General features: G+C 34.4%; 1 protein-coding gene across 2 annotated transcripts in view; it reads right to left on the bottom strand.

Annotated features, from left to right (window-relative positions):
• Positions 1 to 12,866: 12,866 nt before the first annotated feature.
• Positions 12,867 to 18,003, bottom strand: part of DSC1 (desmocollin 1) — a 30,882-nt gene continuing 25,745 nt past the window's right edge. The window contains exons 12-17 of one of the 2 annotated variants that reach the window (XM_090285682.1): positions 17,324 to 17,536; positions 16,616 to 16,858; positions 15,306 to 15,427; positions 14,303 to 14,557; positions 13,504 to 13,549; positions 13,361 to 13,423 (exon numbers count right to left, since the gene is read on the bottom strand). In XM_090285682.1, coding sequence (XP_090141808.1) covers positions 13,514 to 13,549; positions 14,303 to 14,557; positions 15,306 to 15,427; positions 16,616 to 16,858; positions 17,324 to 17,536 — 869 coding nt within the window. In that variant the 3' untranslated portion in view covers positions 13,361 to 13,423; positions 13,504 to 13,513. Of the gene's footprint in view, positions 13,424 to 13,503; positions 13,550 to 14,302; positions 14,558 to 15,305; positions 15,428 to 16,615; positions 16,859 to 17,323; positions 17,537 to 18,003 lie in introns of both variants that reach the window. The other variant, XM_090285681.1, reaches the window with a different exon arrangement.

Genomic DNA, 18,003 nt, shown 5'->3' with positions numbered 1-18,003 from the left:
ATGGAAACTTAATAGCTGGTAAAATTTGCAGTAGCACACAGCACTGAGAAAAGAAGAAATTATTTAGTAGTGGAATTGGGAAAACTGACTAATTATTAAAGAAAAATAAGACTGGTCCCATACTTAACACCACATCCAAAGTGACCTCCAGATGAGTTAAACTTTCCTGTGATGACAAAGACATAAAGTTAAGTAAAGACAATATAGAATAACATCCATGTGATCCAGGAGTAGACAGAGATTTTTTAAATAAAACCCAAAAGAGCATAAACCATAAAGAAATAAAAAGATACATTTGGTTACATTAGAATTCAGGCTTTCTATTCAACAAAGTACACTATGAATAAAACTCATAGACAGATGAAAGATTGGAAGAATAGTTTAGATATTACAAACTGACAAGTGAATAATATCTATAACATACAAGCAACAGGTCCTACACATCAGTAAGAACATGACAGGAACCTGAACAGAAAAATATTGGGTAAAGACTATCACGAGACATTGTACAATAGAGGAATCTCAAAGCTTTAAGTATATTTTAAGAAATCAGAAAGTGCATGCTAAAATCATAAAATATCCCTTAACACCTATTGGGCTGACAAAAATAGGAAGCTATTTCTCCCTTGTCAAAGTTATTCCCTGGTTAAATCTAACTCTCCACCTTCCCAGCTGCTACACACTTATAGTTGATTGTGGCTAGAGATAAACTCATGTCCAAGATCAGAAGTTTCACTTTAAAGTCATGATCAATATCTTAAATAGACCTCAATACTGCCCTGCAATCATACTCTATTTGCCAAGTCCATTCGCTCCTCCATTCTCCTTGGCGATATTTTCATACCTTCTTATCTCTGCTCAAAGTTCATGTCCATCCTCTTCTATCCTTACTTTCCATTGCTGACTTAGCTTTCTATATCACAGAGAAAATAAAAACTATCAAGGAGAACTTTTACAAGCTTCCCCACATCTATCCACCTGCCTACAACTCTACCATATACATGGTCTTTTCTTTGCTACTATGGAAGAACTGCCTCTGTTTATGGCTAAGGTCAACTGCTCCACTTGGGCATTCAGTCCCATCTCCTACCAGCTCAAGGACATTGTTCTAGAAATTGTGCTCCTTCTTTCCCATATCATCAATTTCATCCATATCTATCTTTTGCAATGATATAGAAACTAAACTAAACTTAAAAAAAAAAAAAAAACAGAAGTCACTACCTCCCTATATCCTATTTTTCTCTCCAGATATGACACCCTGTTTCTCTGCTCTCCATACAGAAAAAGTTCTGGGAAAAGCTGTTCTATATGTACTGTCTTCAGTTTATTTCCTCTTTAGCTCCCAAACTCCTTCTAGTAAGGTTTTCTCTCCTAGCAGTTAACCAAAAGTATTCTTAGAAAGTTTGCAGTGATGTTCATATTGCTAAATCTAATGGTCATTTCTCAACATCCTATTTTCTTAATTGCAGAGAGTTGTTACAACATCCCTGAAACACATTCTTCCATTGGTTTCTGTTTTTCTTTTTTTCCCTTGTCCTCATCAATTGATTCACTGCTCCAGGACTCAGTCATTGGGTCTTAATTCTGGTCCTATCTACCCCTCATCTCCTTGTTGATCTCAGCTTTCAGATTTTAAACACTATTTCCGTGCTGATGATTGGCAAATCTAAAGCTCTATCCCAGACCTCTCCCTGAACTCCAGGCTCCACCCATCTATATGAAATCTTAGCATACGTGTCTAACAGGCATTACAAAATTAATCTTTCCACTTGTAAGCTCTTGATCTGCTCCATTAAAATGCCCACCCTATAGTCTTTTCCCTTCCATTTAATGGCAACTCCATCCTTCTGATTGTTTAGGCCAGAATATCTTGAGATTTCCCTGGCTCTTCTTTTCCTCTTATGCTCTAAATCCCATCTGTCAGTAAATCTTATAAACTTCACCTTTAAGAGATACTTGGAATCCACTTCCTTTTCACTATTTTCATCCAGTTCAACCCACTGTCATCTCTCACTGTTAGTCAAAAAAACCTCCTAATTTCTCTTTCTATTGCAAACACTACTTACTTCAGTCTATTTTCAACCCAGAACCCTGATAGTCCCTGGTAATAAATAACTTGGAGCACGATATTTGTCTACCCAAACTCTTCCAGAACTATTCCAAAAAATATATTTTAAAGTATGTCCTCCAGATGTTTCTCATCCCACTTAGATCAAATCCAAAGTATTTCCAATAGTCCCCAGAGCCTTACACACTCCACCTGTGTCTCTCTGACCCTGGCTTTTACTATCCTACCCCCCTACACTGTGCCACAGCCACGTTGGACCCTTGCTCTTCCTTGAACACGCTGCACATGGTCCTCCCAAGAGGGAGGAATGCTCTTTCCTCAGATGGCCAGTGTGCTCTCTCACCTGTGGGTTTTGACTCTTGTGTCTCCTTTTCAGTGAGGCCTTTCCTGAGCACCCGAATTAAAATGTCAATCATCTGGTTTACTTTCTAAGGATTTTAACTAAGACACTGGTGAGTTTACTGTGGTTCTTCTCCTAAAAGGTCTTTGTTTCCTGCACCATGAGGCTCTGAAAAGGCCTCTCTATTTATCACAGGGTGTTGCCCTTTTTTGTTACTTCCTGCCTCATGAAGGTTTAGGATTCATTGAATGTGTTGAAGGGACAACTGGAAGTACGTAAAACCCCTTGAGTCTCTACTTTTGTCTCTCCAGCAATACACATATGCTACAAGACCCACCACTTTCTCTCTTCCCAAGAGGAGGCCTTCTGCTTTCGCCCAGACTGGATTCTCAGCAGCCAGCTTGTGTCCAGTGTCTTCAAATGCTCCCTGAGTAAAGTGTGAACTTTTCTTACAAAAGATAAACTCACCTTTCTCTGGTGTACACCTCTCTGGAATAGTAGCCTCTCTAGCTCTTGCTGATTCTGCAACTTTCTGATAGCTCAAAACAGATAAATTCTGTATTTCATCCAGGTTTTCTAGTTGGGTTGGTGAGAGCATTGGTCTTCCACAAACTACTTCATCCTACCTCCTATCTGTCATAGTTTATGTATTTTCCTTTCTTAATCTGTCTATATTAAAACGCAATTTTCATGAGGTTTTACATTGGTCTCTCCATTCAGTGCCTATAGCCATATCTGTCACAATGTGGACCCTCAGTAAATAGCCACTGAATATAATTCATAAACTAGTTATTAACAAATTTGATGGTTATTTTGAGATAATCATATGTAAAACATTGGCTATAAGCAAAACAGAAATTTATTCTAGGGTCTCTGAGAAGGAACCCCACATAAAGGCTTTTATCCTTCAGAGCAACTACAAATAAAGCATGTCAGTTTTATGTAATTTCAAGTTGCAGGAAGCATATGAAAATCATTAATAAACAGGGGTCATATACATGAGGCTCAAACTGAAAATAATGAGCCCCATAATTCTTAATTACAAGCACTGATTTGCAATTAAGCTGCATTTTATGTAGACAATCCTACAGAGCTTGCTCCAGAGAAAGTAATGGCAGGGATCATTTCCATTTTGGAGAAGCCAGGTGTGTGTGTGTGTGTGTGTGTGTGTGTGTCTTCCTGCTTTACAACCCCTCCAAGCCATCCTCTGTAACAGCGCTTTCCTAATTGTGTTTCTTGGAACTCTCATAGTTCATGTTTCTTGCTTGTTTGTTGATGATGTTGTTTGCTAGTTTTTGGTTTTTTTACCTCTGTTATTTGCGATCTGACCAAAGTGGTGTCATTATTCAATTCATAAATCTGTCTCTTCTGTAGTGTATTAGTTTTCTATTCTTTGTATGCTCAGGTAATTGCAGAATTCTGGGTTTGATATATGCTTGAAAAAATAACGGATAATACTATTAGTAACAAAAATAGGGGCAGCAAGAAAGTGCTAGCTTATGAAGGAGTTAAATAATTTGCTTTCAAAGATACTGAATTTGAGATTTCTGTGAGCCATCAAGCTGGAAATAATTAGTAAACAATATGAATGCGAAGTTCAGAAGGAACATCCAAACTGGATTATTATCAGAATATGGATACTTAGGGTAACTAAAAATGGAAGCAATCCACCTACTGAACCTACCAATTCTGATGTGAGACAGACCATTTTGTGCCTTCCTCTTTCCCACAGAAATTTACCAGCTGAAGATTAAATTTTAAATGAAAATTTAAATATAGAAGGATCTAAATATGTAATATATTTAACACAACTTTATAGAAAGCATATTTTTCTTTTAGGATTAAGAAGCTATAAACATTTTTCTATTGTATTATGGAAGGCCATTTCAAAAGAACTGTTCAGGGAGTAATCATTGGTCAGACTTACATTTAAATCCTGACTCTGTGAAAACCTGACAATCCGATCCTAAGTCACCTAAATTCTCTCAGCCTCAGTTTTCTTATTAGTAAATAGGAATAATGACACCTATTAATATTTTTAAGGAGATAACACTTGTGAAAACATTCTGTAATGATTGCATATAACAAGTGCTCAATAATTTCTTCGGCATTTATTGTGTTCCCTCCGTTGCCTGACACTGTTCTAGGCATGAAGATTTTTGGTCCCTTGAAGCTTACACTCCCATGTGGGGAGGGAAGAAAAAGCAATAAATAACAAACATAATGAGGAAGCAAATTATATGTCAAATGGCAACATAATCTATTTTAAATGGAAAGTTCATGTAGTGCAAATAGCCACCAACTCCAGTGTCTGCAGAACACAGAAAATAAAATAAATGTCAGGTTGGTTAAAAAGAGCAGAATTTTAAAGATATTCTTTTTTTGAGAAAGCTGAGCACAAAAATGTCTCCCCCTAAACCTACCCCTAGAAAACCATAGTACAAGCACCATGTTAAATGGCAGTCAATAGCTTTTCTATCTGAAATACAAATGTCACATTTCAGAGGGCACTGGGAAAGTTACTTGTCACTTCCAGCCAGTTGGTGGCCTTTGGGAAAATGAACTCTGTGTTACCAGACCTGCCAGTTTTTCAGGAGAATCCACAAATTTATATATTGGGCGAAATTTTCTGATTTTTAATATATAAACTTATTTATATATTTTTAACTGTCAAAACTTTATTTCTCTTCATTCCCACCCCTCCTTGACCTGAGAATATAGTCAAGTTTTTAAAAATTTATTTATTGTTTTTTTCTATTACAGTTGTCCCACTTTTTCCCCTACTGCTCCCTCCCACCCTGCCCACCCCTTCTCCCACAGTCCATCCCCACCCATTACCGTTGTCCATGTCCATGGGTCATTTATACTAGTTCCTTGACTAGACCCTAGCCAAGTTTTAATATCTGAAAAAAGCTGAGGTTATACTTATGTGACTTTTAAAAAAGTATTTTACTTATTTATTTTTAGAGAAAGGCAAAGGAAGAGAGTAAGAGATGTAGAGAAACGCTGATGTGCAAGAGATACATTGATTCACTGCCTCTTGCAAGCTCCAGTCTGGGAACCTGGTCCACAACTCAGAAATGTGCCCTGACTGGGAATCAAACCAGCGACGTTTTGGCTCGTGGACTGGCACTCGGTCCACTGAACCACACCAGACAGGGCTATTTATGTGTCTTTTAAAAGAAGTTTTTGTTCTGCAATATTTTATAAAACTTTGCAAGCAAGAGCATATCTCCCCACTCTACCTATACAGTTGCATATAATATGTAATAGTTACATATATGATTTTTTTGCTAATGATTATTTTGACCTAGGGCAGGGTATCATTGGTTAAGAATAAGAAACAGTATTCCTCCTGCCTATTTGCCCTCCAATTACCTCATAGTATTATTAAATATTTTCCTTAGTTATGGTGCCCCAATCTTATTCAGTTGAAAAACCACATTATTCGCTTTTTCTTGCAGATAGAGATGGACATTTAAGTTTTCCCAAGGGTATGTAGACAGCAGTTGTTGAAGAGGACATCTGGAAATGCTTCCTAAAAAATAAATCTTCCCCTCTCTTCCTTTTATTTTTCCTGTGATGGCTGGAATTGCATTAGCCATCTTGTGATTGGGAAGAAATTTGTACAAAGGAAGGTTGAGCAGAAAAGTGAAGACTCTAAGGACACTGATGGCATTCAGAAGCCTTCATACACATCTGAGACCCTATTAATGAAAATAAAGTTGTGCCTTATTTAAGCCACTTTATTTCTGTTACCAGGTCACTGAGATCATGTGTTTGTTTGTTTGTTTGTTTTAAGGTTTTATTTATTTTTATAGGGAAGGGAAGGGAGAAAAAGAGGGAGAGAAACATCAATGTGTGGCTGCCTCTCGCATTGCTCCCAACTGGGGACTTGGCCCATAACCGAGGCATGTGCCCTGACTGGGAATTGAACTGGCAACCTTGTGGTTTGCAGGCCAATGCTCAATCCACTGAGCCACATCAGCCAGGGCTGAGATCATGTTTTAAAATACCTTTTTTATGTAGCCTCAGACAAAATAATAATAATAATAATAAAATTTGTTGACTTCTATTTTCTTATATATTAATTAACTGAAAAATTAGAAGATGCCTCAGGCTATTAGAGTGCAACCAAACATAGAATCTCCAAGACTTAAGGGAACACAACTTTTTCACCCAATTCACAGGAACAGAAGATCAAGTGGTAGAAACAGGATAGTAAATTTTAAAACTGTATCTTTAAAGAAGGCGTTTTCTTTTAAATTTTTAATGTAATGCATTGATTAAATATTAAACAGTGTACATATACTAAAACAAACAAGCAGACAAACAAACCTTGTCATGCACAGGTGTAAGGAAGAATGCAATGATAAATAGAACATCATCCTTGCATTGAAAAACATCATAGTTTGGCTGATAAAATCAGCAACTAAAATTCTTTGAGTAGTTGAAGGAATTGAAGTATTAATAAGTGAGGTTCACTGACTTGTTAAAGATCATGCAATAGGTTAACAAGTCTCCTTATTCCTAGACCCGTGGCTTTCTACAAAGTCAGGCTTCTGACTTTGGAGAGGATAGAAGGCAATATTTTTAAGTGACCCAGAAAAGGTGTACCATTTTTTATTTCCATGAAATAATTAATACTTAATTTGGCCTTGAAACTGTTTAGAGAACACTGAAATGTCTTCAAGACTAATCATTTTTGAAATCTTAGCCAAAAGAAAAGGAGTTCCCAAGGCAGATTACATTTATTGGTTCATGATTTACATAAATCAACTACTTCTATCCAATCTGTATTCTTCCCCTATATCAGATTAAATTCAATATATTTAACAGAACACCTAAATTTTCACTGTTTTAACTCACAAGGTTTATTCACTCAGGTGAGCAAGTGTAGAGGCAGAAGTCCAGAGCGGATTTGGAGGCTCCACAAAGGCATCAGGGATCCAGCCTCCTTGCATCTTGATGCTCCACCATTCTCCACAAGTGGCTCATGGCTTCTAATCTGAAGCATCACATCTGTGTTCTAGAATCAAGACATATGATTAGGGGAAGCAAACAAAACAGAACAAAAACAATCTGTCAGCTGAATTAACTCTTTTAAGCGACATTCTCAGAAGTCTTATCCACAGCATTTCACTTGCTTCTCACTGACTGGAATTTAGGACACACTGCATTTAATTCAAAGGGTTTGGGAAATAATGGTCTCTTAGCTAGGCACATAGCCACTCTGAGTAAAATCAGAGCCAAGCCCTACCTCTAAGAAAAAACTAGGTTAGGGGTTAGTAGGTAGGTAGACAGTGGCTTGGGCCACAATCCCCATGGAATACCAAGGGACATGTGTGGTCAATAGTAAGTGTCCTCTTAATGTTTAACTTGAAATATATATATTTAATATTAAAACATCAATACCAAATTAATATTTAATATAATAGCCAATAATCACTATAGTTAATAATTACTATAGTTAATACTTATTTCATTGTTATATATTTAATATCAATTAATATTAAATTAAAACATTAAAATTAAAACAATTCCGAAAATTTGTCTTAACTTTCTTCTACCTGATTTCCCAATATGAAACAAAAAGACATAATCATGACAGATACTTAATATAACACAACTCATTCTGACGGGTTCTTAGCCACACCTATGATACTCAAAGTCAGCTACACCCAGAAAAATAAAACTTTAAAATCGTACATGATGATAAACTGCCTCTGTAAGAAAGGATACATGAAGACACCGATTTGCCTAAATGATCTCAGGATGCTGTGTGTTCCTTAACTATCAGGGTTTTTATTTAGATTGGTTTTCCAACATAATTCGGCAAATTTGTTGGATAGACCTGACCAAAAATAATTAATGTCAGCATGTGATTTTTTTCCTTAAGTATAGGTTAACAAAACTAATTTACTAAGTGTCAGTGAACATACCATTTACTTAAATTTGCTTACTTTATGTGTCATGTATACCCTCCAATGTATGTCACTGTTAGGTACAAAGTTCAGAGAGTCAATATCCAGATACATAAAAAAACAGAGTAGGTGGGGTTCTGCTTTGTGAGTGGTGAGAGGCAAGGTGGTCTTGAATTTGGGTCACCAGGTAAGCTGGAACAAGTTTTCTTACTATACAGTGGGCATAGACCTGCTGCCCAAGGCTACCGGTGTCGTAACTCTAATTGGCTAATTGTGTTGTTCACCTATTAGACACTGCATGTTCCTCTCAAAGGATCCTCTCTGTTCAGTGCTTATCAAAGTTTCATGTGCAGTTTTGATGAGATGCAGATTCTGATCCAATAGGTCTGAGATGGGGCCTGAATTCACTTTCCTCACAAGCTCTCGGGTGGTGTGAATTACACTGGGTAGCAAAGAGCTCGTAGTACTGAAGTGAACTTGATAGGACCTTGAGAACACCTGGAGAATTTCATCCTCAGAGTTTCCTAGTTAGTGGATCTGGAGAAGGAACCCAAGAACTAGCATTTCTAATAAGTTACTGGGTGCTGATGCTGCTGATCCAGGGATCACACTTCAAGAAACACTGAAATTCAAATTAGAATTTCAGTATGGATCTCAAAGAGATAAGAAATATTGTAGGTATAGAACAGTACCCTATCCCTCTTGTAGAATACCTACAATAGACAAAATACCTTTGTGAATTTTGACTTTAAGTTTTATATAAATGAATAATATAAATGTCATCCCCCCTTAATTTCTAAATTTTCTATATATACATATTTTAGTAGAGGCAAAGCCAAACGAAGGAAATTCTTTCATTTCCACTTTGGAATAGAGAGTTCCTGTTAGTTTTTCTTGCACTATACCTGGCAGGTAATAATTCTGCATGACTTTTTCGGTGTGAAATCTAGGTGAAACGTTGTGTATCTCAAAGGAAACTTTGAAGTATTTTTTTAATATTAACAATTCCATGTTATTGCATTTAAAGATCCCTAAACACGGGCAAGTAAAAACATTCTGCAATTACAGATATTAATTGTTGAACACTGACAACTAAATTTTTAAAAGTTTGAAATTCTGGGTATTCTCAGGCCAAATACAGAGGAAGACCACACTGCACTTCTTCTTGTTTTGTTTTCCCCAAATTTATGAAATATCATCTAACACTACAGGTTGGTTTTATCAAAGGAAATTTTATTCCTATCACTCAAAAAAACTTATTTAAGTAGAGATTTTTAAATGATTTCATGTGAAACATGTATTATGAAGTCTATATATTTGAAAATGTTTATTGTTTTATTGTTAATATTTGAGGTCATGTGGCTTTAATTTTTTTATGCAACACCATCCTTTCAAAAAAGTTTTAAATATTATTCTTGATTAATTTATTGAGCCCTATATAATATACAAGAGTCTATCCATGCTTAGTAATGATTTCTCCTGCTGTAGCTCTATTTTCTTTTCTCTATATAAGTAGAAAGACAAATGCAATGTCTGGGCCAATGCAATGTTTCTTCAGATATATTAGAAAAGCAGATAAATGAGACCAAGGGACATGAAGTATTAAGTTGGCCAAAAAGTCCGTTTACTTTTTTCCATTAAATAAGACATTTTATTTTCACAAATAACCTTATTAATTTGGATATTTTGAGTATGTTGGCTATCTCCCACATGGTATAATGTTGATTTTTCTCAACTAATGTCTCAATTTGATCGTTATCAACTTCAACTGGTCTACCTAACTGTCCAGCAAGAAATCTCCAGCATGAAACCTTGCAAACCACTTTTGACATGTTTGATCAGTCTTAGCACCTTCTCCATACACTGCACAAATCTTTTTTTGTGTTTCAGTTGCACTCTTTATCTTTCTTGAACTAATAAAGCATAACATGCTAAAAATGTTGCTTATTTTCTTCCATCGAATTATGATAATTTTTTAAAAATGCATGCTGATATGACAACTGTCACAATGCAATCTAACAAAATTGCTTTGAATGAAATTAAAGACAACTAAGTGATACTAGAGCCACCTTATGGAAAAACAAACTTTTGGGCAAACCCAATAATAAACATTGTTTGTTTACTTAACGTAATTGATTATTTTCAACCAGTACAAGACTTTTATAACCAACACACCATAAAAAAGGGAGTTAGCTTTTCTTTTCTATGACAACAAAAATTCTCAACTCTAAAACACCTATTGTGGATATTTTCCAAATAACAGCATATTCTTTTTTTTTAAATAGACATATGCATAGATACCAAATTTTATAAAATATTTTTATTAAACTCAGGAGAAATTAAAAGTTCAGTAAAGTTAAGAAAGTATTTAATGAAGCTCATTGATAAAAATTATATTAATCTTTATTTGATGTTCTCATGGCATTTTTTCACATTAAATAATTTTAGATCTGAATCAAAATAGAGAAAATGTAATTGTTTATTTTACCTAACTATAGATTTAATTATAGAAAAACAATTTGAAGATTCAATTATTGACCATTAATTTATATGAAATAATCCATAAAATACAATATTTTATTAATACATTAAATTTGTAACAGTACAGTGAAGTTTCAGATATTTCACCAATTATACCCTTAACATTTAATTTTGAGTATAAACAGAAAATGACTTTGAATTTCCTATATAAATCAAAAGACAGTCACAGTTCCTCTGCGAGATATATTTCATTGATAATATTTGAAAACATTTTAAATAGCCAAAACTTCTTAGTATTAATTTATTTCCCGCACTTTCTAATAATTCTGGTAATACTTTTAGAGTGTCTTCTCTTTCTGACCAAGAAATCTTCCTTTGGCTTTTACTTGTATTTTATGTTCAGACATAAACTTTCTCTTCTATATTTAAACAAATGTGAAAAATAAGAATACATAAGTGGATACATAGAAATTAATGTTTGGCTAGCAATTTTTTATCTGCTCAGAAAACATTTTGCACCTATATTTAAGAATATAACTTATCATGGCATTATAATCTACTTCCAAACTTTTAGTATTATATTTAAAAAATTACAAACCTGTTATCATTGTCAGAATAACATGTATGCCAGAGAACATAAATTGCATTATGCCCCCAAATTATTTCCCTTACAATGACTATAAAAATAATAGGATGTGGATGGCTTATAAAATAAAATCTTATGTATTAAAACTACATTTTTGTTCTGGTCTAATTTCCAATTTCATGTCAAGAAGCACCTTTGATTAGAAACTGCAACTGAGAAAAAACAGACTAAACACAAAAATGTTGAACAGTAAGCAGTCATTTTTTCAGTAGTTAACTAGTTCATAATTATATGAAAAAAGTTTCCATTTTTTAATTGTATTTTTAATCCTCACCGAGGATATATTTATTGATAGTTAGAGAGAGAGGTTGGGAGAAAAAAGGAGAAACACAGATGTAAGAGAGAAACATTAATCAGTTGTCTCCCATGCACACCCCAACTAGGGATTGAACCCACAACCTAGGTATATGTCCTGATCCAGGATGGAACCCGAAACCTTTTGGTGTATGTGACAATGCTCCAACCCACTGAGTCACTTGCCCAGGGAAAAACAGATTGTATTGCATGAGAAATTTGTGTGATATATGCTGTTATTGTTTATAAATGTATAGTTTGGGACAGAAGACTCTTAACATATTACTTAAATATGTTTTGTCCAAATAAATAATATATATTATCCTATTAAATTACTATGCATTTAAAATAATTTATTAATTCACATGTTCATCTATCATTCAAAAAATACTTGGTGTTGCTTTAACAGATTTCAGTTTTAACATATACATTCCAGACATGCTTTATTTCTGATTTTCCACTTTCTTACAGTAATTACAAATGCAGGCTGAGTATTAAGTTCCAACATAAATGAATGGTTATTCAATTTTTAGCCTCTTCAAAGGTCTAAGTACTGTGAATCAGAATTTCAAGCCTAATCCTGCTGTGCTTGTTCCACAAATGCTTGAAGATTGTGGACCTGTGGCAAACTAGGGAATGTATGTTCTTGCCAAGTTATTTCTATTTTTTTTTAAGTAATTATGTATTATAATGAGCAGAGAAAACATATTTGTGAGCCTAAGTATATGAGCATCAAGGCTGCATCTCTTTCATGGAAATACTTTCATGCGATCCTTATAAAATCTCTGTGGCTCAAATGACTGTGAACTTATTCTGGTCTATGTCTTACCAATAGAACTAGAAGCTATAGGAACCTGATAAGGTGTGCACGAGGGCGGAGATCCAAGGACCAAGCTCTGAAGGCTCCTGAAAATAAACAATGATAGGAGCACCTCTTCAGGTGAAAAATGTAGTGAGAAACAAGCTATTATTTACCAAATTGAAGACCACACTGAAGAATACTTATAAATCCTTCAACACATAGCCAGTTGGGTAGAGTGAGCAATTCTCTGGCACCGAAGACAATTATTTCTAAAAGATTTTCCTCCCCAAGAGTTTGAAGAAAGCATCTAATTTTCATCTAAAATAAAAGTTCATTTTTATTCGACTCAACAATACCCAGCTCTCCTGCACACTCTTCCATAGCATACAACGTAACATAAGGACCAAGAAAGCACATGGTACAGTCCTGGGAAGGGCATTTTGTTCCGGCATATACAAGAAAACGAACCAATGGAACTGTTATTTCTAGAGAACATGGAAGTTATATTAGACAAGGAGAGTTTAGGGAGCTTATATTTATATTATCCCTATCTATATGACTTGAAGTTTACCACCAATAAACAAATACATTAGCAGATGCTGCTATCATTTTACATTCAATAAACTCCTGCATATGCATTTGTAGATGTTACTCTGTGAAAAAGGCACATTTATTTCTTTACACATGTCTTTGCTAGTGTTCTAAATTTAGGTTCCAGATAATCTAGAAACTGAAGCCCTTCTTCTTCCTGCCGGTCACTGCAGCAGCCTACAGAGCCAGCCATGGACCCCTTTCCTTCATAGTTGTATGAATGAACGTAGTCTTCAGAATGTTTACGCTCCTCATCTTGTCCACACAGATACACTTTCTGTATTAAAAAAGAACACATTTTATTATTTTTTAAAAACACCTAAACATATTAGCATAAAAGTAATATCTTTGATTTACCTTTTACTGTTTAATTTTTTATCAGACTGTGTCCTCTAATGGATTCCTACATATAAAAAATGCACATGATTGGTCTGTATTATAAACATTCTTAAAATATAGCAAATACATAAGTGCTCCCTGTGAAAACATTTATGAAAACTAAAGCTACAAATATATCATACAACCAACTTACTATTTCCCATTTGAAAATGAGATTTGTAGAGTTGAAATGGGTCTCTGTAGCTTCACATGTTTTGGGGGAAACCAATATGGGCTGTGATTCATGATTCTTATTGTACAACACTATTAAATAGCTATAATAATATAATATATTAAACTGGATAATATTAACTTATATTGATTAATCTGAACATAAAACAAAGAACTAAAACCCAAAATAAAAGCTTAACAGTTTATCTAATTGATATTGACAGCCAGGATTTTATAACCACACAAAAGATTTAACATACTAGAAAATGTTTATAATTTATGATCTGTGTATTACTCTCTAACAAATATTTCACTCTAGGTGATTTTCCTTGTAATTTTTAGGGAAGAAGCTATCAGTCTTTTTATACTTCCTAAACATGTCTTCATATGCCACTCCTAGATTAAGTTTTGTAAACCTTATTTTAAACATTGAACTTTACAAAATCATTTTTCCCTTTGGGTTTGGACTTGACATCCATAGCTATAATAATTCAACATTAAGAAAGTGAGAAATTCCAGGTGTATGAGAAATAAAACTTTTGGTCAATCCTGATTTCCCAAAAGTTTAACTTTCATGGAATATGAACTCAAAGACATTGGCACTTACTTCACCAAGCCGAGGCTGGGTAAAGCTGTGCCAGTCGGTGTATGCGTATCTGCCAATATCTGTTACTCCCTGTCCTGCTCCTCTGACAGATTCCATGGTCTGATGTCCACCTCCTTTGCCGGAATCCAAAGCATAGCCTCCTTTGACCAACTCAAAGCTTTGCTGTTTTTGGACTCCCTGGCCACCAAGAGTGCCAACAGCCACGCTCGGGTCACAGATGTTGGATGTCTGTGTGGGAAGTCTAATATTTGCTTCCTAAAAATAAAGTTAGAGTTATAAAAGGAATGAACCAAATTGAAGCTAACCATTTGTTTTTATGTCTTTCTCACCATAGGCAAACCACTTACTTGCTGTGCCTCTCAGTTCCCCATATCTAAAATCAGAATAATAATAGTACCCATATGGTAGGTGTTAGGGATCGAATTGTGTCCCCCACCCCCAAATTTGTGTGCTGAAGTCTTAACTCTTAGTGCCTCAGAATGTGATCCTATTTGAACATAAGGTCGTTATAGATATAATTAATTAAATTAAGATGAGGTCATCAATTAGGGAGGGGCACTAATCCAAAAGATGAAATTTGGACCCAGCCATGCACACAAGGAGAATGCCATTTGAAGACTTGATCTATACTGCCATAAGCTAAGGAACTACCTACCGGGTGCTAGGAGAGACGCCTGAGACAGGCTCTTCTCAAGCACCTTCAGAGGAACATGTCCCTTCCAACACCTTGGTTTAATTTCTAACCCTCAGAACTGTGAGACCATAAACTTCTACTGTTTAAGTCATTCATTTTACGGTATTTTATTATGGCAGCCCTAAGAAATGAATACAATAGAATTATGAATAAAATATTAATTTTAAATTAATTAACACATGCTGGGCACCTTGAGCTCTGCATGTCATAGTGACTGCTCAATAAACAATAGATGTATTATTACTATTATTATGTAATAATCAACTGTCATCATTGCATCACCATACAAGAAGGTGAAATATGATTTACCATTACTTCTTCTCCAGGTCCTTCAGTATTTGATACAATTAAATTTTGCTGGGCTACATCATCTGGAAAACATTTCTTTACTGTTCTCTTAACAGTAACACAGAAACATGTAAACAGAACACCTAAAAAAATAAAATTATTTAGGTAAAGTAAAATTGTTTTTTCATGCTGATACACATTAAATTATTTGAATCACTTGATTGCTTACAAGGTTCTTTACAGAACTTAAAATTTTTTATTTTATATATTGAGATACCCTTGGGTCATATAATTTAAAACAGAATATTAACAAATGCATTAGTATACATCTCTGTCTTCATGAGATTATGTTATTAGACTAAATAAGGAACAAATCAATTTAAAAAAAAAAAGGAGGATGAAGTGATTCTCTTATTTCCTCCACACTGAAATAGTAACTTCATTTGATTGAAATTTAAGCTAGTGTTATTGGTATTTAAAATCCATACAGAGCACATTTAAAGGGCTTAGAACCATAAAACATAGTGCATTAGGCATAAATACAAGCAGAAAAAGCAATTACATAAAATCAGTGACTGATTTTGAAAGTGTCCATCACTAACATAATGCTAAGAGGAATATCCAGTTTAACCTGAAACTCAAATCAATGAATTAGGGAACAGCAAAGACTACGGCAACAGTTTACAAATGCAAATAGGATGTGTGCTGTCAAATAGATTGTTAATAAAGAAAGAAAAGAGGGAGGGATAATGGGAGAAGGGGAGGAAAATGTGGACAATGATTCCCATCACTTTTGCATCTCTAAAAAACAGTTTGCAGAATGAAAAATCTTAGCATTCTTTGCATGTATTACTTTTCTTCAGTGGCTCACCATATGACTATCTTCCATTCACTCCATTCAATGGAGTTTTCTTAACATGTATGCTATATCACTTCATTAATAACATTGAGTATAAACATATAAGTAAATTTTGGAGCTACTCTTTTCACTAATTCTTTTTGTGCATTCAATATTAATATTTTGCATGAGAGGGAAGCTTTATATTAATTTTACCCAACCTCTTCATTTTACATATGGAAAGAAGAGCTTAAGAAGAGGAAGTGATTTACCCAGTGTTTCACAGATAATTATTGGAAGAACTAAGGCTACACCTCTGAAAACTACTTTATTCTGCTCTTAATGATATGCTTCTTCTTCTATGACTCAGAATCCTAAGTCATCTAGTATATGCATGATTTTAAAAAGGGCATGCTGATATAAAGAATTGTCATATGTTTTTTTAAATATTGGAAAAATTTTTAGCTAACATGTTCGAGATAATTATACTTACATAATAACAATGCAGAACCCAACACCATGGCAAGAATTGCCCATTTTCCAAGTATAACTTTTGCTACCTTAACATCACGGTCTGTTTTCATACTCATTCTACAGTCAGATGGAGTTGTACAGTCACATACTCTAACTGACAATATGTGTTTTGCAGCAAGACCATGTTTATCTCTTATTTCAATAGGCACATCATAAAAATTATAATCAAGTTGTTGCTTTGCACGAAGAAATGCAGACTTATCTAGGGGAAAAATAAAAGAGAATATATATTGATATAATCTTTCAATAGCAATTTTATTCTGATATTCTTGGGATGAGAAAGGGAGATAGGAGGTACAGAATTTATCTTAGTAGAAAAATTCTAGTGGTTCATTTTTCTTTCTTAAAAATAATTTTGAATTCTTGATAAATAAGGAAGACTAATTGATATTGCTCTATGGTTATATTAGACTGATCTATACTTAACGTGTTATTCAAATATTATATTAAGGAAAATTTATATGTTTTCTTAAAATATATTCAAAACAAGAATCTAAACTTCATAAATAGATTACTTATTACTTTAACAAAGCAAGGTATTATTCTTATGGGGATCAATAAAATAATTTCCCAAAATGAATACTTATTTATTATAAAGTTAGGTGAAAGTCAAGACCATCAGCCATCTTAAGTTCCTATTGATTACAAGATTTAGTATAATACATACCATCTTTCTTTTCTAAGGTCCAAAGTCTGTTGACAGAATTATCCAGATGGAATTCAAAAGGTGGGCCATTCTCAGGTCCATCTGGATCCATAGGTGTGAGAACAGCAAAATCCTGACTATGCTGACAAATTGTCACATCTTTGTCAACTTGTGGTGGGTGATCATTATAATCTTCCAAAAGAACGACTAATGTGCCAGTGCAAGATCTACCATCTAAGAAAAATTAAAAATAAGACATATCTTCACTTAAAATTTTGTTTCCCACCACTCTATGATACACTTGACTGCTTTCTACTAGCTGTCTAAATTTGAATTTCACATTTTCCAGATCATATTACTACAAGTACAAAACCATGACAGGTGTTCTTTAAAACTAAAAGGTATGAGATTGTGAATAATGTCACTAACAAATAATTAGTTGAAAGTAAAATTGATTTCTTCCATATATCTTTATGAAGAGCTATACTCATGCTCAAAATACAAAGACTTTACATTTGGTCATCAGTCACTTCCTCGACCTCTTCTTCTGGCCTTTTGCTTCCTATACTCGTTGCTCAAACTGTAAAATTTGTCATCAAATCTACTACATGTGGTCCTTCCCAGATCTTTGATACATTCTGTTGCCACTGCTGGGAATGCTTCTCCCTTCCTCCTTGCCTGAAAAAAGTTTATTATCTTTC

This window comes from Furipterus horrens, unplaced genomic scaffold (assembly GCF_987537825.1).
Source record: "Furipterus horrens unplaced genomic scaffold, mFurHor1.1.pri manual_scaffold_8, whole genome shotgun sequence".
NCBI classification, from domain to species: Eukaryota; Metazoa; Chordata; class Mammalia; order Chiroptera; family Furipteridae; genus Furipterus; species Furipterus horrens.
Note: the sequence above shows the minus strand (reverse complement) of the source record. Positions and strands in the feature narration are given on the sequence as shown.